Source organism: Carettochelys insculpta, chromosome 7 (assembly GCF_033958435.1).
Source record: "Carettochelys insculpta isolate YL-2023 chromosome 7, ASM3395843v1, whole genome shotgun sequence".
Lineage (NCBI taxonomy): Eukaryota > Metazoa > Chordata > Testudines > Carettochelyidae > Carettochelys > Carettochelys insculpta.
This window is the reverse complement of record NC_134143.1, coordinates 45,716,321-45,742,031: the sequence shown is the minus strand read 5'-3', so window position 1 is coordinate 45,742,031 and position 25,711 is coordinate 45,716,321. Positions and strand designations below refer to the sequence as shown.

The following is a 25,711-nucleotide window of genomic DNA, read 5'->3' as shown; positions in this document are numbered from 1 at the left end:
TCTACAGATTGAAAGAAATTTGCTTTTCTCCCCCTCCACCACCTCCTCAGTCAAGTCCTCCTCCTCACCAGGTGATGCAATATTGTTACCAAACCCCTCTTCTTCTGAAGAGTTTAGAGCCTTGCAGAACTTAATGTACCCAAGCTGGTAGAATCCCTCCAGCTTCCACTAGGCGAGGTCCTAGAGCTTCCACATTTTCTGATGTATAATTGAAATATTAATCCCTGGGAAAAAATCATCCTACCAATTAATGAGGTATTGTCAACGACTGCCCATATTTAATACAAACATTGCCGGTATTCGACACCACTGCAAGTCGCCTGATTTAAAAAAAAATAATAATATATTCCTGCCAAAAGAATGGGATATTTCTTCTCTCTCCTGCCCCTAATTCCCTGGTAGTGGACACAGTTAGCATATGAAACTGGCAGACTTTCTCCATATCATCTCTTTAAGACAGAGACCAAACGATTGCACATTCTGGGCAGGAAGACTACTCCTAGGTGGCTCTTCAGTTTTGAGTTGCAAACTATCAGGACTCAGTTGCAATATATGATTTTAACATTTATTCTAAACTAATTTAACACTTACCACAAGATTCAGAGGTCTAATTTCAGACTCTCATTTCTGAGGATCGGTTAGTTGATTGTAACAACAATAAGTCTTGTGGCACCTTATAGACTAACAGATATTTTGGAGCATAAGCTTTCGTGGGCAAAGACCCACTTCATCAGATGCATGAGTGGGGGATGGTGGTTTCAGAGGGGTATTTACAGAGTGGGGTCCCAGTGAAGAGGGAGGGCCAGAGGTGACAAGGTCTATTCAGCAAGGTGGAGATGGCCCAGTATCAACAGTACTTATCAAAAGAGTTAAAAACAAGTCAGATCAGACGGGGGGGATGTGATACTTAGATACTCTGATACTTAGGTGATTGTGAAATTCTCCCTCCAAGCTGCTTTCAATGCCACCAAAATGACTTCTAAATCCCTAGCTACTGCAGTGGTTATACAAAGAGCATCTTAGGTACAGTCTTCTGGACTCCTGAGATAGGAGCAAGATATTGTTAAGGCCATCCATTTGAAGGGTCTAAGCTCTTCAGCGTGGCCACGGACTGTTTACTCAATAGCCATGAAGATCCAGGGACAATATTACAAGCTCTGTGAATTTGTGTGGCTGTAATGAAAAGAGAATTTAGAAGATCTGAAACTGTGCAGGCTTTCAGACCATTCCAGTACCACCTTGCAGGCCTTTCCTAGGCCTTTGAAGCCATTGAGGAGGAGAGCCAAGCCTCACAAAAAGGTATTACCTCTTCTGTAGCCACCTAATCTGCATCTCCTTTGAACAGAGTGCTGTGACAGTTTGGTTGAGGGAATAGTGCAGTCTGTTTCCCCCAATTCTCTATGATACAATTCTGCCAACCACCTCCTGGGCCCCTCCTCTGTTGGAAACACTGTCCCACTTCCTATCTGAGGGAAGTGGATGCTAGTGGTGGTCAATATAGGATATTCCATCCACTCTATCTCTTTTTCCTCTTTCTCTTCAGGGAATTCTCTCATGAGGAGTGCATAAAGCAAGAGATCCAGTGTGCCTGCTCTTGGAAGGGAGGGGAATGATTGCACTGGTTCTCCTTGTCCCTGAGTTTGTCAGAAGATGACTGTATTCCAACCATTTCCCAAGAAGGCAGAGACCAATGCCTGTGTCCTTTCAAAGCACATCAGGCTTGTGATGCTGAACCTCATAATTCCATCCTTAGAGCCAGAGACTGGTTTGTTTACGTCAGTCTCCAGGGCGCTCCCATTCACGTACCTAAACACCCCTTCCACAAGCATTTCCTGCATTTTGTAAGTGGGTCAGAACTTAGCAATACTGAGCCCTCCCATTTGGGCCCAGAGAGCCTTGAGAGTCTTTACAAAGGTCCTTTCAGCAGTAGTGGCTCATCTACATCCATAGGGAATTGCTGTGTTCCTGTACTCTTTATTCTGTTAAATCTGATCAGAGAAATTGTGTTAGCTGTTGGACAAACTGGTTGGGCAAATCTGAGCTGTTCCCATTCGGTAATAGGTGTTTGGTTTTTTTGCAAAGTAGATCATTCAAATTTGGATTGAGGTGTCTGTTTCTGTTAACCGAGTGTTGTTGTGAAAGAGGGAAAAATTGAGTCTTTTCTCTTCCCTTTTAGTTACAACCACTGTGACTTTCTGATATGCTTGAGGGAGAAGCAATCTACAACCTGTGATTTAGACCTTTATCCTTTTGGCACAGAGGTGTCACCAGAGTTCATTGTCATTTTCTACCTAGGAAGATAGGAACTGCCATTCTGCATGACTCCTGTGATCTGTCTAGTCTTGTGTCCTCTCTCCAGCAATGGCATCTAGCAGATACTTCAGAGCAGAGACCAAGAAACCCCACAGCAGATGGATAATCGGCACTCCAATGTAGTCTCCTAGATCTTAACATTGGTTTAAGGCTTGAAGCGTAGGGATTTATATCCTCTGTGTGTGTGTGTTGTAACTGGATATTCTTGTTACATATCTGAATGTTTCATCTCTCTTAAGTCTTCCTAAATTCTAATATTTGGGGAGAATGAATTGCATAGTCTTACAATGTACTGTGAGGAAAAAATGCCTCCTATTATCAATCCTGAAGTAGCTGCCATTTAATTTTGAGTATTTCCTTGTGAAGCACCTCCAGCAGTATATGGAGTCCCCTACTGCCCCAGTCCCAGTAATTTAGGTTTTAGCCCTGAAGCATAGTTCAGAAACTGTGCTAATTGTGTTAGCTAATGACTTACTCCTACAATCTGCATACATATGCTGATTATTTAGATGAAAAGTAGCTTTGCTCCTTCCTGAGATTTCCAGAGGGTAGTATGGGGCAGTTACAGCTCTGCTGCTTGCTCTATATGGGAATTAAGAGTAATAACTGATACAGGTTGAACCTTTTTTAGTCCGGCACACTCGTGTCCAGCAGCATTCGTAAGCTGGCATGATTTTAGTTAGCCAGGCGACCACTTATAATGGATGTGGCCAAGTTTCCCATGGCCCCATAAAGTTTTTTTTTACAGTCACCAGTCCTGGTTCTCCATGTTCTGTGCTGTTATTTAGCTGTAATTTACCCGTAAATGTCATCTCGGGCCCAGTAAGCAATGGAAATGTTAGTAATGGTGCTAGACAATACTGACCTCCCAAGGTCCAGCAAATTCTCTTGATGGGACCTGACAAGTGCCAAAGGGTGTTGGACTAGCAGGGTTCAACCTGTAGTACTGCTGACTTTAAAGGCTGAAACAGTGGGTAATTGGATATTGGTTATTTTGTAAAATATGTAATTTTTATATTACAGCTGTGCCAAGTATAAAGAACAGATACTTAAAATTCTACATAAGCAAAATGATAAACTGTACAGTTACAATATTTTAAATAGCATCATATCTTCAATTTATTTTTAATAAATATACTTTATTTTATCTGTCAGTTACTATTCAGTATAGGTTTCTGCATGTTTATTAGAGACCAGACCAAGCATCTCAGACCCAGATTTCATCAAGATGGTCTGTCCTGGGTTAAGTGGGGTCCTAGACTATGAGTAGGGCTTCTACATCTTATGGTAATACAACAAAAAACACCTGAGTACTTAAAAATCCACCCTGCCTGTAACCCAGTGCAATGAATAATATAAGCAAGAGATCTTGTAACTTGTGTTCCAATTTTATTTTTTCCCACCATTAAACAAACCAGTGCTTGCCTACTAATTGAGCACACCAACACTGCCTCTATCCTGTAGGTTTTCCTGCTTGCCTGATGAATGATAAAAGCTGGTTGCAATGACTCAAGTACGTATTTTAAGTGTGTTTTTATATCTCTTCCTAGCCAAGAAGTATAAAAAGGTTACTGGCAAAGAAATCTACTCAGATACATTAGAAAGCACACCCATGCTGGAAAAAGAGAAGTTTCCACAGGATTATTTTCCTGAGGTATGTAAAGTCCAATGGAGCATTACAGTGTTTAAGGATCTGGTTCTAGTTTCTCTTGCACTGATGACTTACTTGGTGTTACTCCGGATCTAATGTGGTGTGAATTCAATCAGTATCACAGGGTAAGCGTCTAGTTTTTTGGATGTCCATTTCACATATATATACTCACTCAGATATACTTTTTCTGTAAAACATTAAGTATATTTTTCAAACTAAAATAGCGTTCTATGTTCAAACAAAAACTTTCCTTTGGATATCTCTTTTCATTTTATGTATTTTTTAAATGTTGGTGAGGTATGCAAATATTCTGAAAATATTTAGCAGTGTATTAGAATTCACAGAACATGCAAAGTCCAAATTATATCCAGGCAAATAGATTTTCCTCATTTAAGGGTATAGGACGTAGTTAATTACAATTGTATGCCATTTGAAAACACATCTGTTTTGCCACCGTGGTATGGTAATAGCATGTTTTATTCTATTTAGGAACATATTATGGTATCTTCAGATACTGGGGAAATATATGCTGAATTTTTAATGATTCCTGTTGCATTTGCAAGAACAACAACTAACCTTCAAGGATACATGAGTATATTTTACTTCCTTTTTTTTTTTTTTTTTAAGAATTATTTTATTGTTACTATTTCAACACTGGCTTTGCGACCTTCCAGAATGAGGACTATAACAGATCTGATATTGGAATTAAAGTTCTGGACAAAACCTTCAAAGTTAACCTGAGGGCATGGTTTTCTTTAGGTACTACATGCAAACCCAGATGAAACTGTTAGATTCGTTTCTGGTCTTTGACATTGAATTCTGTTTTGATATAGTACATTTTAGCACATAGTATGAGCGCTTGCTGCTGGAAGGATTTTAATAATCAAAAGAATGCAAATAAACAAAGTCAGCACCTACTGATTTTTATATGTACAATGTGCAAATTACTTGAGTTCAGTAGTAACTGAATTTAAAAATGAAATCAGAATATTTGTAAACATTTTCAGACAGCCGTCAAGCTAGTTCATCCATGCCTGGGGAAAGAACTGCCTAAATATTTAAGGTCTGAGGAAATGAAGGTCATATCTTTTGATATGTGATTTCTAGCAAACATGTTCTTATTTAAAATGCACATATATCTACTGAGACTGCCATCAGGATTAACTGCCTTTTTCTATCACTTTTGCTTTCATTGGGCCTCTTTAAATACTTACAAAAGGAGTTTGATTTACTTTTTTTGAAGGGAAGCACTGGTGGCTATTCAGAGCATTGTATTTAGGGTGGTTGGTTTGTTTGTTCATTTGTGTTTGTTAGTTTGCTCCATGTCTGATAAGCTGTAGAAATGTGCCTGGATGACAAAAGAAATAAGACTGATCGATCCCCATTATGGAATTATTTCCTCATACTATTGAGAGTTTTGAAGAGCAGATTGTGCATGGATAAGACTATAAGAATAAGGAATTACAGGCTATGGTTGTGTTTTGGAAACTGCAAGTTGTAATGGAACTTTATAGTTACTACAAGTTGGAGTGAGCAGCGTTGCATTCTGGCACAAGGGGTTGCAGTTCAACTCAAACGTGCCCCAGCTGCCGATTTGTCATGACCCTGATGAAGCAGCTGGGCTAGATTTGGAGACAAGGAGAAGCATGGGTCTTCCAGGGGGCAAGCCTTGTCCCACTCTCTGTCCTGGCTCCATACAGACTGCTGCCAACAGCACTTGGTCCTGCTGGCACTTCCCTCTTGTTTTGCCAAGGACAGTTCCACCTCCAGAAGAGCAGCAGGTCCTGCTCAGTGTTGAGACCTGCATCTTGCACAGCTGCTTGGCTGTACCAGGGGTGGGCTCAGGGAGGCCCTGGTACCTGGGACCAGACAAAGGCTGGGACAAGCAGCTAGTCCTCCACAGGGCCTTCAGGCCTGTCTGAGCTTTCTTACCTTCTAGAGTATATGGGCTCAAGCTCCAACACAATGCCGTGGAGAGATCTGAAAACTAGAGTTTTGTAGCCTGGCCACCCAATCAAATCTGAACCCCTATTTCTTCAGCCCTGAAGACTCCCAATTCCCTACAGCCTTACCTCAGCTCTTCTTTAAGTGCATTTGCACACACACCTGCTCTTGCCATGCTGGGAGGAGGTGGCCATTTTTTACAGTATTTGAATGGATTGCACCAAAATTTCAACGATAACAAATTGTGGCCACAACTTCTGTGAGGGGGGGAAGGGGTGGAGGTGTGAAACAGGGGGCATGACTCACTGCTGTGACACCTCCTGCTGGTCACTCAGGAATTTTTTTCTAGTCTCTACAGCACCCCTTTCTTGCCAGTGTCTTACCCGTTGTTGCCTGTCAGTTTTTTCTCTGCCTTATATCAGGGCCTGTGTCCCTCCCTTCTCTTACGGTACTGCCTGGACACAGTGTCCCATAAACTGGGGTCCTCCCCTCCCAGGTAGTCCCAAACCCCTGTTCCCACCTTACCTCAGTGATCCACTGCCAGGCTTCATCTAGCTCCTTACCTCAGGGGCAAACTGCAGTCTGAAACAGCCACTCATCATTGGCGAGGGTTTGGCCCTGCTGCCCTGGCTGTGTCTCTGGTCCCATGGTTCCCTCAGGCCCGACACCCTGAGGCTTGCCTGGCCCAAGCTCTGCTGGCTCACTACTGCCTTGCCCCAGCACTGCTCTGTCCATGGTACTCAACTCTGGTAAGCAGCTATGTCCCTCTTCCTCCAGGGCTGAAGCAAGTGTGCGCTCACCCTGGCATCCACCTTTGTCGTACAGCTCCCTTGGGCTCTGATTGGCTGCCACAGCCTTTCCCCTGATTGACTCCCAGGACAGCCCTCTCCCAAGGCTGTTTTAGCCCTTTCTGTACAGGTGCAGGGCAACCGCCCTGTCAAGGGGGGAAAGTCCACCAGCATGGAGCATTTTATGTTAACCATGGAGAACTTGCTCATCACACAGTTCAGGCTTCTTGTTACCAGCTGCAAAATTACATTAAAACACATCTGAGAACACATTATGGTTCTGTCTACACTTACCAAAAACTTTGAAATGGCCATGCTAATGGCCAAATCTAAGAATACTAATGAGGTGCTGCATTGAATATTCAGCGCCTCATTAGCATTTGCATGCTGCCAGTGCCACTTTTGAATATGTGTGGTTTGGTGCAGCTACACAGGGGTCCTTTTCGAAAGGACCCTGCACATTTCAAAATCCTCTTATTCTCCTCAGCTGAGAGAAATAAGGGGATTTCAAAATGTGTAAGGTCCTTTCGAAAAGGACCCCCATGTAACCGCACTGAGCTGCGCACATTTGAAAGGAGCACTTTTGAAGAGCCACAGCTGGCAGCATGCGAATGCTAATGAGGTGCAGAATATTCAGTTCAGCACCTCATTAGTATTCTTCGATTGGCCATTAGCATCGCCGTTTCGAAGTTTTGGCCAAGTGTGGCCACAGCCTATGTGTTTTCTAATTTTATTTTTCCATGTCAATAATTTCAGTAGTTGTCCAAGGGATATCATGGAGGTGTACAAAAAAGGAGAGACTCCTGGATCAAACTTTTTTTCAGGGTTTGGACTGTTTCTGCATACAGCACAATATTTTATTGTAATGTTGCTATAGCCATACATGTACATGTATTTCCACTCATTTGAGGCCACAGTAGGGCATATATGTGGCAGGTACAGTTTTTGTTTATTTAGCAAAATTTGAAAGTAATACTGGACATCTTATATGGATAATTATAAGTTCCTTGTTTTCTTTAACTTTAAGGCAGAAAAAGGAAAAATGTCACAAAGAGTCTACGCTACATCTAACTTACACTTCTATGTTTACAGCTGAAACAGATCACAGTATTTAACCCATTTTCCTCTTACCCATGTTAGTGATTAGATGGTCTTCAATATATACACCTCAAATAGTGGGCATTCTGAAAATCTCTGCTGCCACAACAAGGTGCATGATCAGCATATCTGTCTTCATGCTAAATTTCTAGGCTGTGGTAGGTTTTAGCCAGACTTCTATCATTACTTTAACTTTTTTGTGTGTGTGAGAATTGGTTTAAGACTGATTTCTTTTCTTTTTATTACTGCTGCTTAAAGATGATCTAAAAGTAATTACAATGATTGAGGCATAATGCAATTCAAAATAATTACAGCCCACTGCATATAAAACTAACAAAACTTTCTCTCTTGATTTATGGGTCCTCTTGGCTGGGCATGAATTTGAAATGATGCCTCTGGGAGCAACACTGCAGATAATGTTAGGCCATTTAAAAAAGCAGATTTGTGTAGTCTATCAGGACAGAGTAATGTTTTCCCCCCATAGTGAGAAATTGGTTGTTATCATAGATCACAGATACTGCTCAAAGCTCTTATGAAAGATGAATTAATTTCACTAATGCTTTAATGCAAACCTTTCATGGAGAAGGCTGTATGGTGATAACCTTACTGCGGTCTCTCCTTTCTCAATGATGATTTATGTCGTCTTTTAGTAGATGAAACTGCCCGTATTCACAATCCATCTGCTGGCTAAAGGAATCCTATTAACAGGAGATCTGAGGAGAGACTTAATATTATAAGGTGAAATATGTGGTATCCCTTTCCTGGGGCATGATTTTTGTTTGACTGTTTCAGAGGGGAGAGGTACCATTTTAACATTTAGACACCTCTCTCAGAAAGCACAGATGGTCTATATAATCTTTATCTGATTTTTTTGGTGCTGGTTTACAAACAGTGGATCAGCTGACAAGTAGCTTGTTTAACGTCAAAGCTAAGCTCATTGTTTTAAAAATTGCAGGCAGTTGTCTGTGTCCTCTTATCCCTGCCTGTAGTTTTTTTCAAATGTATTCCTGGAATTCCCTTTTTTTGTAGTATTTGCAGACATGTTTGGGTCTGTTAAAAATGCCAGATGTAACTCAGATGGGTGAGGATATTCAGGACCACACATTTTTGTTTATCTTTTCCAGCTGTACTTGATCTCCTAAGCTGTTTTAGGCCCCAACACCACAAACATTTTCACAGATTCTTAATTGAAATAAATGAGCACTCTCATAAAGTTAATGGCGCTATTTGCATGTTTTCCAGCAAAGCACTTCCATATTTTTTTGCAGGATAGGGTCCTTTGGGATTGTCCTATTAAGAGGAGAGATAATCTTCGTGGTTTAAGCACAGGCAGGCAAATTAGGAAGGTTAGGTACTAGTGCTGTCTTGTCTTTCTCTAATTTGCTGTCTGTTCGTGGACAAATCATATAATCTTATGCTTCAGCTATCCTCTGTGTAAACTGGGATAACAATTTTTACCTTACTGGGCTGTTGTAAGGTGTAAATAATGTTTGTAAAATATTCAGAAAGCTTTGGAAGAAATGAAATATAGAAGCATTGTCATATTTTGTTCTTGTGTGGTCTGTGTTAGGTAGGAAAAAGAATTTAGAATAAATTTGTAATTAATGAAAATAAAATGATTTGACAAGGCTGTACAGTATCCCTAACATACAGTGCTCACAGTTGCCAGAATCTATCACCTGGTTGATTATCAACCCAGACAAAAGAAGAGAGAGAGAGAGAGAAACAGAGATATGTAAACCGAACAAGAAGAATTTATTAAAGAATAAAATTACAAGAAAGGAGAAATTGACAAGGAATTAAAATAATGACAGAGCAATAGTAGTCAGCCCCTAAAATAGTAACCCAAGTAATAAATAACAATTTATCATAACCTCCTTGTAAAGTTCCAGTAAGATGCCCAGGACCTTATATCCTTAGGCTATTTGAAAGCCCTTGGGGAGGAACACTGGGGCGATTCCATGATGCAGAATTGTCACTAGATGGCAGCTGGATTTGAGTTGGAGACTGGAATGGCATCAGGTGATTTGGTGGAGCAGTGATATCTGTTTGGCTTCATGTTCTTTGGAATCTATGGAAAAGAGAACCATGCTACTATGCCACTTGGATGGGCAGCACCACAGATGGATTGGTGTCTGTCTTTTATTCCCCTGTTGGTCGGGAAAACCCTTACATAACTGAGCCCCTGCAGAGAACCCCCATAAGATCCTGCTGAGCTAAAAGGGTGGGAAAAACCTGTTATGTAAGGATGATTCAGCATGACTAAGCATCACATGATCAGTCTTCCATATTGTAAGTCCATATGCCTTACTGATAAATTCAGGTCACATGATCTGAACTCCAACAGAATGGAAGTGGTTTTTTTTTATAGGAATTCAGTTCTGGGTTGTGATTGTGGTTTTATTTGTTTTTAAATGTAATAAGCCACACAAAGGCAAAAAAATCTGCAGGACAAGTAAAACACTAAGGTTCCAAGACTGGAGGTACTGGTTGAACCTCTCTTGTCTGGCACCCTTGGGACCTGACTGGTGTCAGAGGAGAAAATTTGCTGGACCACAGGAGGTCAATATTGTCTAGCACATTACCAACACTTCCACTGTTTACTGGGCTTTTAGAAGACAGTTAGGGACAAATTACAGCTAAACAACAGCACAGAACACTGAGAGTCAGGCCTGGTGGCTGAAAACAACCTATATGGAACCACAAAAAATCTTGGCTATCCCTATGATAAGTGGTTGTCCAGCTAACTAATATTATGCTGGATTGCAGATATTGCCAGATGAGAGACTTGCAAATTAGAGAGGGTCAATTTATAGTGATCGTGACTAATTATTTTTTATTATTTTCATCATCATCAACAACAACCATGAGCTCACGCCCATTGGCGTCTGATGCCTCTCTCACTATTTCCTTCCACCTTTCCCTATCCACTGCGGAGTGGTTCAGTTTCTGTTGACTAGCTCCACATCAGTCTACTATATCATCAACCCATCCATTATGCCAAATACCAGGGTTTTGATTTTTTGTTGGTGTTCATTCTGCAAATATGACTGAATAGCTATAGCTTGCATTGTATAACCTTCTGCAGTAGGTTCTTTTCTGGCTGTATCTTCCTATATAATTCCTCGTTGGTGACCTTCTGCATCCATCCTATTCTCAGGGACCATGTCTACACTTGGAGAAAACTTCAAAACGGCCATGCTAATGGCCGTTTCGAAGAATACTAATGAGGCACTGAAATGCATATTCAGTGCCTCATTGGCGTGCTGCTGGTTGCGGCACTTTGAAATTGCTGTTTTTCGGTTCCGTGTGGCTCATCCAGACAGAGGTCCTTTTTGAAAGGACCCTGCCAACTTTGAAATCCCCTTATTCCTTACTGCTAAATTGTGACTAAAATAATTAGCCATTGTCACAAACTTACAATCACAAACTTTCACAATCACCTGTTTCTATTCACTGTTGATAGGAATATGGGGATTTCGAAGTTGGCGGGGTCCTTTCAAAGTTTTCTCTACGTGTTGACATGGCCGGGATCTTTCTATAACAACTCCTCTTGAATGCCAGCATTATTCTCTTCCAATCCTCCATTATCACCCATGTCTCACATCCATACAGCATCCTGCTGAATACACACATTTTCAAGATGCTCATCTTCATTCCTAAGCTAATCACTTTGCTTTTCCAGATCTTATCCATTGCCTTCAAACTCGCTTTTGCTTTTGATATTCTAGTCACTATTTCCTTCTTACAGTCTCAATCATATGTTATGTTGCTCCCCAGATATGTGAACTTCTCTACATTCTCTAGTTCAATCCATTCTACACTGATCTTACTTCCTGTTTTCTTATTTCCAAATACCATTGCTTTTGTTTTATTTATGTTCATAACTAGTCCATACCACTTCTCTTCCTTGTTTAGCACCAGCACCATTTTTGCTAGCTTCTCCTCATCTTCTTCAATGATAACTATAATCTGTGAAACTCAAGTTGTTAATTCTTATCCCATGCACAGATATCCCTCCTACCTCTTCCTTGATCTTGTCCGTCGCTCTCTCTAGATGCGTGATGAAGATACTTGGTGATATCGGATCTCCTTGTTTCATACCTCAACTCATTCTAAATCAACTTCCCAACAATCTGCATGTTCTTCCAACTGCCTCCACGTTGTCACTGATATCCATCAACTACCATATCAGTCTGCTATCTACTCCTTACGACTCCAACACCAGTCAAGTCACCTTCTAATTTATACTGTCAAATGCCTTCTGAAAATCAACAAAGCAAGTGTATATGTTCTTGTTCTTTCATCGAGCCTTCTCCACTATCCACCTTAGTGCCAGTATCTGCTGTACAGTACTTCTGTCTTGCTTGAACCCAGCTTGCTCATCTGCTAGATGTTCTTCTGTCTGCAATCTTAGTCTCTCCATCAGTATCATCATCAGCACCTTGCCTAGATGACTCATTAGGGCAATCATTCTCTAGTTCTTGCACTGCAGTGCACTTCCTTTCTTGTGTATTGTGTATTATTTTGGCTGTAATTATAGGCCAGAGACCTGCTAGTATAGAATTTGCATGAACAGCGGTACTGCAACTTATGTTTTCCATCTCGTCTTCTGTGATTACCAACCCACTATTTCTAACCTGATTGCTTACCACAGGGTGGGAAAGCGCTGATCTTTCCACCTCCTCCAATTCTCTTTGTCCTGGTTCTGGCATAGAGTGCATGTAGATGGTTTTTCTCAGTTTGAAACACTTAAAAAAAATACAATTCATAATAATTACTTATATCAGCCTTCCTTTCATAATCTGCTTTGCAAGCGTCTCAGAGAGGTAGTCCAAGAAAGGCTTCTGGCAGATGAGCTCCGCTGGAAGAAGCTGTCTGTGCTAGCAGAAGGAACTGTGGACAGAATATAAGAATGGCCACGTTGTATCAGACCAAAGGTCCATCTATTCCAGTATCCTGTCTTCTAGTAATGACCATTGCCAGATACCCTGAAATGTGTTTGACTGTTGTTTTAGTTATAATACAATTAGTATGAGCCACAGTGAAATGGTTTAAAGGGAAATCTTTGGGTAGAGGATTTCTGTTTGTCTCATTTGATAGGAATCAAAAGAAAACACAAATGTGAAACATTCCAACCTATCATGCATTTCTATCAAGAAAATTTTACATTGTGGTTAGTATGAGGTTTCTTTACCTATGTAATGAACATGGGTCATTAGTTAGTACGATAATATGAACTCTGAGAATGCCCCCTGCTTGATTCTTCCACGTTTAGAAATAGATAATAGAACAATTGTGCAACCCAGTGAATTTAATGCAGTTGACCAATGTAGCTAGGAATAAAAAGCTGGCAAGTGATTGTTAGAACTAAAATCAAATTTGTCCATAAAAGGCAAAAATTTGCAGTCCTTTTTCTTGAAAAGCTGCACAAATTGATACAAAATATACTTGCACTTGAAAATTACATGCTATATGCAATTGTATCATCTCAAAACGTTTTTCAGGCGTAGAACTCTGAAATAAAAAATTGCCATATAATTTCTTCATATGTTGGTAGCTAATATACTATTACTGATCTATATAAATAGATTTGCAGTGGGCATAATTATTCAGAAATTGTTATAGTATGAAATTGGATGGAAATTCATTTGATTTATTCTTTGTTTTGTGTAATATCCCTTATTGAAATATCAGTTTTGCAACAAATATTTTAATACCAAATTCCCACTCCATGTTATATATTATTTTTCTATTAGATTATCAGCTGGCATGCCACATGAAGTTAGTTTTGCTACCAATGTGTAGATAAACTTTGGAATCTTGAATTACTGATGAGTATTTCTAAAAATTTCGATAATGAAGAAAGCTACTATGTTGTGCATAGGTTCTGACACTGTGGAAGTCCCAGGGCTGAGTACCTGTGCAAAAAGTACAGTGGGTGCTTAGCACCCACTGACAGCCCTGCAGATCAGCACCTCCCACACCAGCAGTCCTGCCAATTAGTTCCTTCCTTTCTCTGTGAATAACTCCCATCTACGGCCATCAACTGTTCAGCACCATGGAGGAAGTGCTGGGAAGGAGCAGGGTCAAGAAGAGACGTGTGGGTGGGAACAGGCCGGGGCAGAGGCGGGGGTTTGAGGAAAGGGACACAATAGAGGTATAGACTGGTGCAGAGTGCGATCAAGCACCTCCTAGGATCTAAGTTGGTGTCTAAAGTTGCAAAATGTCAATGGAATAATTTGAGAAAAATTGTAAGCCAAAAACTTTAAAATTAAGTATTTAAAGCTGAAATATGCTGTCCTCCTAAGTAGAAGTCATGCTAGAATTTACCGGGTTATTGAGTTGCTTTTGCAGATCCTAGTGTAGCAGAACTTCCTAAAATTTTTGAATGTATTGCAGTAGCATCCCCAGGTCCAAACTGGTTTGGGACCTCACTGGGTTATGTGATTTACTAACACACAGGAAGATTAAGAAGATACAGTCCCTGGTCCAAAGAGATTATAATCTAATGATTTCACTTCAGCACAAAAGTGTAAACATTAAGAATCCTTTAAGGCAGGCAAGGAGAAAAAAAGCCATCATCATCAGGAACTACATCCAGATTTTTTCTGTGAGAAGTTGGGGTGAGTGTGTGTGTGTGTGTTTTGCTTTCCCGCAACTGGTGGTTTTGTTGCTGGCTAGTATAAACCACTGAACATACAGTAATAGAATAGCATTTTAGCACAAATCCATACATGAGGCTTTAAGAAAGAATTTCTTTTACTACAATGATTTCTTTTACTACAATGATTGCATAACATGGGAATACTGATACTGAAGGTCACTTAGTGCATCAGCTGCATTTGCAGTTTGTTAGACCTGGCTTCTTTTGTTTTTCAATTGATTCATCTACAATTTTTTCCCCTTCTTCCTCTTTGAACCAAGCTGTTCATTTAAGAAGCTGCAATTACACTGCAGTCATTGCCACTTTAATCTGTCTTTCCTTCATGCTCCTGCTTTGTGTGGTAGAATAAACCCTTGCTGGGCCACTATTTAATTTGATATGGTCCCTCACAGTAGAATGATGGAGAAAAGATGAATTAAGGCTCTGTGCTAGTCATTATCAATCATGGTTTGTGTTCATTACTTATTGCTCACAGTGCATTTTGACATTAGCCCTCCATAACCTCTCTCTTCATGTTAATGTTGTCTGGAGGTCCTTTTACCCCATGTAGCTGAGGTTATTTATGTAGGTGGTGTTTCTAAAGGGTTTTAAAAGGTCAACACAGTCTCCCTGGGGATTCTGTTCACAGAGAGAGAGCTTGCACAATGTAACTGCAAGTTTTAGAAATGTGTGGTATTTTAAACGCAGAGTTTTCAGTTTTTAAATTTCATTTATTACGATGAAAGTTTGCCAAAGTGAGATCAAGTATATATTACTGTGCAGAGAGCCAATAGTCTCAGTGCTACTGTAGGCATTAGGAGACCCTAAGCTACCATAAACTTCTATACCTGGGCCATAAGGTAACATATCAGCTAATACTCAAATACCTTAAGTCATATTTGCATATTTGACAATAGATACATTTTAAAATAAGAAACATTGTATAGATCTTAATTAGATCTGTATGTATACATATCTGCAAATATGTATGCATCCTTTCACCACACTAATTGCTCCAAATCTAAAGAAGCTCTTCCAGGTCTGTAAATTTTCCTAAAGATGTGAATAAGTTTTTCATCTAAACCAGCTTTTAACCTTGTTCCAAGGTGGAAGAATTTGATGTTATGTTACAAAATACCCATTGCTATTCATTGTTTAAAATATCTGTGTTCTTATTCTCCTTTCTATAGTGCCTTGAGACCCCAATCCTCCACTGAGCTCCTCTTACCAACAAATAGCCATGGCTGAGATGAAAATGATCAGGCAATACTGTGATTAATCTGGATGCCCACAGAGGTATCTTGGTCACATCCTTAGAGAGCTGGATGGGACCTTCTATGGGTATTCCCTCTCTCGAAAGTGCAGCCTTTCCTCTGAATGTAAAGCTGGTCAGAAAGGATATTAAAGAACTAATTTCCCTAGTCCCATGAAAGCTCATCACTGAATAAATCATTTTGTGAGTCTTTAAAGTGCTACATTTCTGCTGCCTTTTTCCCCCCCGGAGATATTCAAAGGAGTGTTTTTTGCAGTATGAAGCTCTATCAAAACATTCTATTCCAATTCTGGCTGTGGTTGCTTTGGTCTACTCAGCTGCCAGGAGTGCACAAATTTCAGTCTCAATGTTAGTATCTCTTAACTGATTGCCTGAAGTTTTGTTTCTTTAAAAATGAAGAAAGTGCCTGAGTGTAGGGGGATGCTTTGTGTAAATAAATATGGAAGACTTGATCTGAGTGTTTTTCAGGGAGCACTGTATAACAGAGTTGAATATTTTGATTATTAATAGCACGTGGTAGCTTTGCTTGATAAAGACATTTAATACTGAAGACCTCTGGTGAAATCCTGGCCCCATTTAAGTCAATGGAATTTTTGCCATTGACTTTAGTGAGGCCAACATTTCACTCAGTCATTGTAGTTAACATAAAGCTTTTTGAGGTGATGCATTATGGAATGTATCAGACATCCTGACAGACTATCTGTAAAGAATCCAATTTTTTTTTAAAAAAAGTATCAAATACCTAGCTATCTGTTAACATTTGATAATCTCAAAGCCAGAGTTATTCTGAAATCTGTTAACTATTTATAAAGTTCTTGTCTTTAGGAGGAATGTGTTCTTTCAAGACACATTTATTCAAGCAGTAAAGACAGCAATTGTTGTGTTAATGTAGGTGAGGATGTTGAGATACATATGAATAGCATTTGACACAGCTCTCTGGAAATAGGCTGAATGTAGATGTAATAGGGTTCTTTACTCAGTGCAAAGGCACCTTCTTTTGGCTGCCTCTCAGGAATTGCTCTACCCAGTCTGTTGCCCCCTTTTGTCTCTCATTTGTAGTGTCCCCTCCTGTGCTTCATGAGACTGAGTGCTTCCTCTAGCCAGGTCACTATAGTTTCCCTTAACAGATAACAGATTCCTCTGTTTCAGGGGTGCACAAAATGGGGGCCAGGTCATTTCAGGGGGCATGCAATTTCATAAGGGAGGTGCAGCACAATCAGCTTGCTGAGTCTCAGGCTCATCCATCTCATTAAAAAAGTTGAAATGTGTTACTATTTTTATGTGTGCGCATTCACATTTATATAATCATTAATAATTTTTTTATATTCTACTGGCTTCTTTTCTTGCACATGTTGAAAGGATTTTTTATATGAACTCAAAAATTGTAATCAGTTTGGATTACATTAGACAGATTGGGGAACGGGGGCCTGTAAATTGCAGGGATGAAAAGTGAGGCCCAATTTGAAAAGTTTGCTCACCCTGCTCTGGAAGAGCTGTTTCAGGCAGCTTCTACTCTACTGCCACCACTTCCCCTGTGGCTAATAGGGAAACCCTTACGCGAGCTGCTCCAGGTTCTAGCCCAGAGACCTTGCAATCAGCAGCCAAGGTTTGCACTGTGCCTAGTTTTGCTGTTTCTGCACCAAGGTTTTCCTCCTCTATAAAACTTCTGTCCACCATCCTTCGATAAACCTTTTTCAGGATTAGGATCATAAGGCTTGTGCTCTTTATCAGAGTATTCTTTTTCCCTCACTAATCCCAGACAGTGACCTGAAGGCTTGCACATGGCAGCCCCCTTTCTGCCCTGTTCTCTGGCCCTGTGAGCTGCCTCTCCTGCTCTGCTGGGCTCCATCCTTAAGAAGGGATTTTCTATCAAGTCTGACTTTCCTTCAGGTGTATTTTATCACATTACTTAATCCCACTCTGAGCCACATTAACCTTTTTTGGGATAATTTGAGGTGAACATTCCACCGCACTGAACTCACTTGAAGCTTTTGATAGTAAAGGAACATTTGCCTCAGACTTAAATGAAAAAAGAAACTGAGGCATCATTCAGTTTTACTGAAAGGGATCTTTTTAGTAGCTAGTAAGTTCACAATTAATAGTAGCGGTATTCTTTATCACCAGTCCAGCGTAGATAAAAATCAATGATTTCATTAAATAAAAAAATCATCAATAAAATAAAATAGTAAGTTTTGTGTTTAAAAATAATAGTTACAGTTAAATCTCATCACAAACGTTCCACACATACATTTAGTCTCATAGCAGCAACAAAGGGTCCTGTGGCACCTTATAGACTAACAGAAAAGTTTAGAGCATGAGCTTTCGTGAGTTAACTCACTTCTTCAGATGCTGGTCCTGGAAATCTGCAAGGCCAGGTATAAATAGGCCAGAGCAAGGCTGGGGATAAGGAGGTTAGCTCAGTCAGGAAGGCTGAGTTGTATTGTCATCAGTAGATCTGGAGGTGTGAACTCCGAGAGGGGAAGCTGCTTTTGTATTTAGCCAGCCATTCACAGTCTTTGTTTAATCCTGAGCTGAGGGTATTGAATTTGCAGATGAATTGTAGCTCAGCAATTTCTCTTTGGAGTCTGGTCTTGAAATTTCTTTGCTGCAGGATAGCTACTTTTAAATCTGCTACTGTGTGTCCTGGGAGCTTGAAGTGCTCTCCTATGGGTTTTTGTATATTGCCATTTCTGATGTCTGATTTGTGTGCATTTATTGATAGATATCTGCCTGAGGCAGCAGTGTGAAGAAACTACCAATGGCTTCTTTAACAGCCACATGCAGCTGGGAGTTGTCCAGCTGATGACCTTTAACAAATCTAATGGGACCCGTAGGTTGGGAATCCCTGCTTCTACATACATACACTACATTCTATTTCTGGTGTCAAACTGTTTAAGTACATCACAAAAGTACCTAAACTCAACTGATTTATGTTGAGTTACAAGCATCTGGAACGAAATGGAAACTTTTACATGTATTTTAATAGGAATTTAGTGCTGCTGTAATGAGTTTTCACCTATAAGAAGAAATCTGGGAACCAGTTGTGCTTGTACAGCGAGGGATGAATGTAGTTAGCACATATTCTATGAGATCATTCACGATAAAGTAGACCATGGGGCACTTGCTTCTGATGAGCTTGGCAAGGTTAGATAGTTGTTTGAAGGCCAGTGGTTCAGGAAAAAATTCTTTCAGGGTGGGATCCCCATCAATTATTGGTTGTAATTTAATGATACATTGTGGGCTTGTCTACACTACCACCTTCCTTTGAAGGAAGGGTGGTAATTAGGATGTTGGGAGTTTACTAATGAAGGGCTGCTATGCATAGGCGGCACTTCATTAAGCAAATTCCTCACATTCCACCCACCCCACGGCAACTTCGACGTTTTAAATTTCGAAGTACCGGCACGCGTCTAGCCACGGCTCACCCGCCAGTACTTCAAAGTGCCAAGGCAACTTCGAAGTCCCCTTAGTATGGGACTTTGAAGTTGCCTGGCACTTGGAAGTACCGGCAGGTGAGCCGCAGTAGATGTGTGCTGGTACTTCTAAGTTTAAAACTTCAAAGTTGCTGCTGGGGGGCTGTGGGGGGGGAATTTGCTTAATGAAGTCCTGCCTGTGCACGGCAGCACTTCATTGGTAAACTCCCAACACCCTAACTATCACCCTTCCTTCGAAAGAAGGTGGTAGTGTAGGCAAGCCCTGTATGTATTCCAGTGTGTGATTGTAGGTGATAGCTAAGAGATTGAAGGGGGTTTTATTTGTATAGTAAAGCAGGTTCTCTCTGTGTTTGAGTGGTTTGGAATGTTTTAGGCACCAGTTTGTCTGGGTAGAGTTTTGGGGGCGGGTGAACAATGTTATCTAGTGTCATATTCATAGTAAGGAGAACAGAAAGCATCTTGCAGGGTGTATGTCAAAAGTAGCATAAATTGCTTCTTGAGAGGCCACAAGGGTGATTACTTCAATTCTGAAGGATGCTGTACTGTGCTTAATAGTTATTTCTTATAAGTAGTTGGCAGTCCTTCACTACAAAATCATAGGCATTATCATTTAAATATATCTGGAGCAATAAATAGTCGAGTGTCACAATGACTGTATCAATATATACATGGAATCAAATTAATGGCTTTTTAAATTTAATTTAATTTTTGTGGGGTGTAGAGGGTTTTAGGATCACAACTAAAAGAAATCTTTTGCTATGCCAGCAGTATTATACCTTGGCTGTAGCTGATCTGTATTTTATAGAGAATGTTACTTTTTTGAGAAATGCATTGTTACAGTCTCATTTAAATTCACTAAATTTTATAGAATGATTAGGAAGGCAGAATCTGCAGAAAAAGTACAGCTTTTTTATCTGTCGCTATGGTGCATCTTCACAGTAAATTTTTATTAAAAAAGTGAAGGCATTTATGCACAATTGATAAGGATTAGATTTTTCTTTTATTTATTTATTTATTTATTTATTTATTTTTGAAGATGTGTTCCAAGTAACTTTTTTTTCCCTGAAACTACAAATGTAATAATCATTTCCCAATTGGAACTCACTTATATAAAGGGGTTTTACATACTTTTTATTTCAGGTTTATTGTTAGCAATAGTGGAACAAAAAAAGTAAGCAGTACAATTTAAACCCTTATAGAAGGCAATATCAGTGTACTTGATCCTCTTTTGTATAGTGTGCAAAAAAGTTGTACATGTCTTGTTTGTTTTATGTTCTCAAGAAACAGTTTAAAATATTCTCTTATGAAATATATTTTATCCTCTTCATATACTTCCACCAACCCTTCATTTCAGCTGACTGACTGAAATTACTTATTTATTTTTCAGTGTAAATGGTCCAGAAAAGGCTTCATTAGAACAAGATGGTGTATTACTGATTGGTAAGTTGCATCCTATTAAGTTATTTATGATGAACTTTATTTCATGTGTATATTCTGTGCGAAACTTTATGTAACCTAATTTATTTGCTACAAAGAAAAGATGACAGATCACGCTTATCTTTATTATGTGTATGATAATGCTCAATAAAAATTGTAGATGACAAGTCGCAAAACTCTTTTATAAATGTGATTTTAATATTTACATATACTTACCATTAGACTGATCAAGAAAATTATCTGTGAGGCACAGACATCCAAAAAACTTTGGAAGTATTTATGAAAAAATAGACCATTCTTTGTCTCCTCATTCAGGTAGCCGTGTAGGGCCCAAGCCACTGCCCACTAAAGTCAATTGAAAAAACTTCCAGTAACTTTACTGGCTGTTGGATATAGCCCACATACATCAGTTTCTGTTACATATTTGTGCACTGATGCACATTTACAGTGAGCAAGTGTTCTTTATTGACAGAGTTTAGGTCTGCCTTACTGTTTTGGGCCCAGATCATGGCTCATCCTGTGCTGGCCAAACGTTTAAAAATTTGGAATCATACTCAGTTTGCTATTATCTGTTTTTATTATTTGTTAGAGGAGATAGCACCTCCATAAGAAATCAAAAGGAATTGAGATGTTTCTCCTTCATAGATGTCTCTTGTTTCCAACAAATTATTATTGTACAAGTTTTTAAATATGAATATAGTCAGTTAAATGGAGAATATTTAAGATATTTTGCAATCCTTTCCTTCTAAGAGTGCTGGGGAAAGTGTGAGTTTGTTGTTGTCTAACCCTGAAATGAATTAGTAGATTATCCTAAAACAGTTAGAAAACTAAGCACGAAGTAGTAAGGCAGGCTGTTTGGACCAAAGGATCTAAACATAGTATCAGTAATCTGAGGGAAAATATTTTGTGATGTGTCTGAACAGTTTGTGACACTGACTGTACTTGACTCTCGATGTATATTACATCATGAGATTGCCAAACCCAGCTGGGTTTTGTCTTATGACAGACTTATAGGAGTGACCTAACATTCAAGTGACCTAATGTTCACACAAGAGTCACCTACATCAAGTCAGGCCATACAACAACAACAGTAATAACAATAACAACAACAACAATAATAATAACTACTCAGCTACAGCCTCCAGCTACAACCCCTCCAACACTTCACTGATAATCTACAACCTACCCTGGAAAATGATCCCTCACTTTCACAGACGGCAGGCTATTCCTCAACTTCAGACAGCCCCCTAACCTGAAGCAAATACTTACCAGCAGCCACACACCGCACCGCAGAGAGACTTGCACAGGAACCTATCCTTGCAACAAACACCACTGCCAACTCAGTCCACATATCTAAACACCATCACAGGACCTAACTACATTACCCTTACCACATTACCCTCACCATCAGGGGCTTATCCACATGCACATCCACTAATATGTATATGCCATCAAGTGAGAGAAACGTCCTTCTGCCAGGTATATTGGCCAGACCTGTCAGCCTCTTCACCAAAGGATAAATGGGCACAAATGAAAGGTAACATACATAACCCTATAGAGGAACACTTTAACTTCCATGGACTTTCAGGTTTAAAAATAGACTTCCTTCTACAAAAGAATTTTGAAATGTGATTACATGATTACAAAGGGACATAGCTGAACTGGAGTTCATTTGCAAGTTCAATACAATCAACTGAGGACTGAATCAGTGTCTTAACTGGTTAACACACCACAAAGACAATTTTCTTCTCTCTTGATAATCACATCTCCACAACAAATGCTGCAAATGAGACATATCCAAGTTACATTGATTAGACTCATTAACATTTAACCTCCACTTGACAAGTACTTCTTCTGTTGTTTTCTTATATATACTCCTGCCCTTGTAATTTCCCATCCAACTCATCTAGTGAAGTGGGTTTTACCCATGAAAGCTTATGCCAATGTAGACCCATTGCTCAGGGAAGAGAGAGAAGCAATAAGAGAACATCTGGAAGTGGCAGAGGTACTTAATGATTTCTTTGTTTCAGTCTTCACCAAGAAGAATGATGAAGACTGGATGCCTAACATAGTGAATGCTAGTGGCAATAGGCTTGGTCAAGAAGTTAAGAGGGAAAGAAAAAGTTTAAAATTGTCTTTAAGTCACAAGGGCCTGATGAATTGCATCCTAAAATACTCAAGGAGCAGGTAGAGAAGGTATCCAAGCCACTAGCTATCATCTTTGAAAAGTCATGGAAGTCAGGAGATATTCCAGAAAGACTGGAAAAGGACCAATAAGACTGTGTCTACACTAGCCAAAAACTTCGAAGTTTACTAATGAAGCGCTGAAATACATATTCAGTGCCTCATTAGCATGCGGGCGACCGTAGCACTTTGAAATTGACGCAGCTCACCACTGCACAGCTCGTCCAGACGGGGCTCCTTTTCAAAGTCCCCTTATTCCTATCTGCCATTTTAAAGTTTTTGGCTAATGTAGACAGAGCCTAAAATGCACATCTATAAAAAGGGAAATAAGGACAACCCAGGAAATTACAGATCAGTCATCTTAACTTCATTCCAGGAAAGATGTTTGAACAAATAATTAAGAAATCCATCTGCAGACATTTGGAAGATAACTGGTAACGGTCAGCATGGATTTGTCAGGAACAAATCATGTCAAACCAAGCAGATAGTTTTCTTTGGTAGGATAACAAGCCTTGTAGATAAAGGGAAAGTGGCAGGCGTGGTATACCTGAGCTCTGCATAACACATTTGATACCATATCACAGAACCTTCTTATCAGTAAATTAGATAAATGCAACCTAGGTGGGGCTAGTATCGGGTGGATGCTTAACTGGTTGGATTACCAGTCATGCTGGAAATAAACAACAAGTAGGGTTCCACAAGGGTCTTTTTTGGGGCCAGTTCTGTTCAGCATCTTCATAAATGATTTAGATAATGACACTGAAAGTACACATCAGTTTTGTAGATGATGACAAGCTGGGAGGGGTTACAAGTGCTTCGGAAGTTAGGGTCAGAATTCAGAATGATCTGGACAAACTGGTAAAATGGTCTGAGGAAAATAGGATGAAGTTCAATAAGGACAAATGCAAAGTTCTCCACTTTGGAAGGTACAGTCAGTTTCACATGTACAAAATTGGAAGTGACACAGTAGGATGGAGTCCTGCAGGAAGGGATCTAGGGGTCATAGTGGACAACAAACTGAATACAAGTCAACAGTGTGACACTGTTTCAAACAGATTAAAAGTAATTCTGGGATGTGTTAACAGGAGTGTTGTGAGCAAGACACAGGAAGTCATTTTTCTGCTGTACTCTATGCTGATTAGGCCTCAATTGGAGTACTGTGTCCAATTCTGAGCCCCACGTTTTATGAAAGATGTGGACAAATTGGAGAGGGTCCAGAGGATAGCCGCTAAAATGGATTAAAGATCTAGAAAGTATGACCAACGAGAAGATTAGAAGAATTGGGTTTGTTTAGTTTGGAAAAGAGAAAGCTGAGAGGGGACATGATAGCAGCTTTCAAGTACCTGAAAGGGTGTTAAAAGGAGAAGGGAGAAAAATTTTATTCTCCTTAGCCTCTGATAGGGTAAGAAGCAATGGACTTAAATTGCAACAAGGGACACTGAGATTGGATGTTAGGAAAAATTTCCTAACTATTCGGGTAGTTAATCCTTGGAATAAATTGCCAAGGATGTCTGTGGAATCGCCATCACTGGAACTGAAGAACAGGTTAGGTAAATATCTAACACGGATGATATAGAGCAGTGGTTCCCAAACTTTTTGGCATCATGCCCCCCCTTTTGATTTTTGAGAAACCCTCACACCTCCACCTCTTCTTTACCATCATCCAACCCCCTTTTTAACAAAAATTCTATTCGTAACTTAAAATACAAAAATGTGATATAAAAATGTTATTTAAAATTAAAAATAAGCAAAAATAGTGTTTCTTCACCATTTACGGGTGCCTGGTGCAGCCCTAACTGATCAGCTGCTAGAGCCCAGTGCCAGCCACCAGAGTTGCTCACGTTAGTTGCCTGCCCACCTGAGACATGTGCTGCCAAAGCCACCTGCCCTAGTCACCTGCCCGCCAGCAACCTGCCCCAGTTTCAGGCCAGCCATACGAGCTGCCTGCCCAAGCCCCACACCGCCAGAGCCAGCCTCCCATCTGCCAGTCCGAGGCACCTGAGGCCCATGCTGCTGGGGTCAGCCACTTGCCTTCCAGCTCAAACCATGCAAGCACCACGCTGCCAGAGCCAGCTGCCCAAGCTCCGCACTGCTGGGGCGAGCTGCCTGCCCAGCATCCTGAGCTGTCTGAGCCCCGCACTGCTGGGGCCAGCTGCCAGCCCAAGCCCCATGCTGCCAGACCCAGACACCCATCTGAGTTGCCTGAGCTCCCCGCTGCCAGGGCCAGCTGCCCAAACCCCCACAAGCCCTGCGAGCCACTCACCTGATCCCCTTCGCACAAAGCCAGGCACCACCAGCCCCCCGCTCTTACCCCATCCCCCTCACCTGAACCAAGCACCCCCAACCTCCTATCTAACCCCATCCTTCTCCCCCACCCCATACCTGCTCACCTTTGCAGAAGGCAGCTAGCTCCACATGGGTCTTTGCCGGCTGCCTGCTTTTATAGCAGCTGTGCAGGGTCATCTACTTAAAATGGCAGGGGCTGAGAACCGGAAGCAAAGTTCAGCTCTTTCTTTCGGTGGGTGGAATGAAGGGGTGGCTGTGTCACCTCGCGCCCCCTCTGAAATTCCTTCACACCTTCCTGCCCCAGTTTGGGAACCCATGATATAGATGGTGCTTGGTCCTGCCATGAGGGCAGGGGGCTGGACTTGATGACCTCTTGAGGTCCCTTCCCGTTCTAGTATTCTATGATTCTAAGCCCTAATAAATTTCTAGGGTGTCACATGACTCCTCATTGTATTCTGCTCTTATGCTAGTTTTGCACTATTTCTTTACTTGTTAATAGTTTTTAAAGCTCAATATTATTGTGCAGAGTCGCTCTTGGCTGAGAACAAGTCGCATATCTCCATGACCTAAATCAGAGAAACTTACAGGGTGACTCTGATGTTGATACATTTAAAGGAAAAAGCCTCTGTATTCAAGACATCTAAGCTTTTTTTTTTA

The 25,711-nt window shown here is 40.4% G+C and overlaps 1 protein-coding gene across 3 annotated transcripts in view; it reads left to right on the top strand.

The window, feature by feature from the left end:
- The window catches only part of INPP5A (inositol polyphosphate-5-phosphatase A), a 447,602-nt gene that overhangs the window by 270,473 nt on the left and 151,418 nt on the right, over positions 1 to 25,711 (top strand). For all 3 annotated transcript variants that reach the window (XM_075000435.1, XM_075000433.1, XM_075000434.1), the window contains exons 6-7: positions 3,864 to 3,967; positions 20,535 to 20,587. In XM_075000435.1, coding sequence (XP_074856536.1) covers positions 3,864 to 3,967; positions 20,535 to 20,587 — 157 coding nt within the window. The remainder of the gene's footprint in view (positions 1 to 3,863; positions 3,968 to 20,534; positions 20,588 to 25,711) is intronic.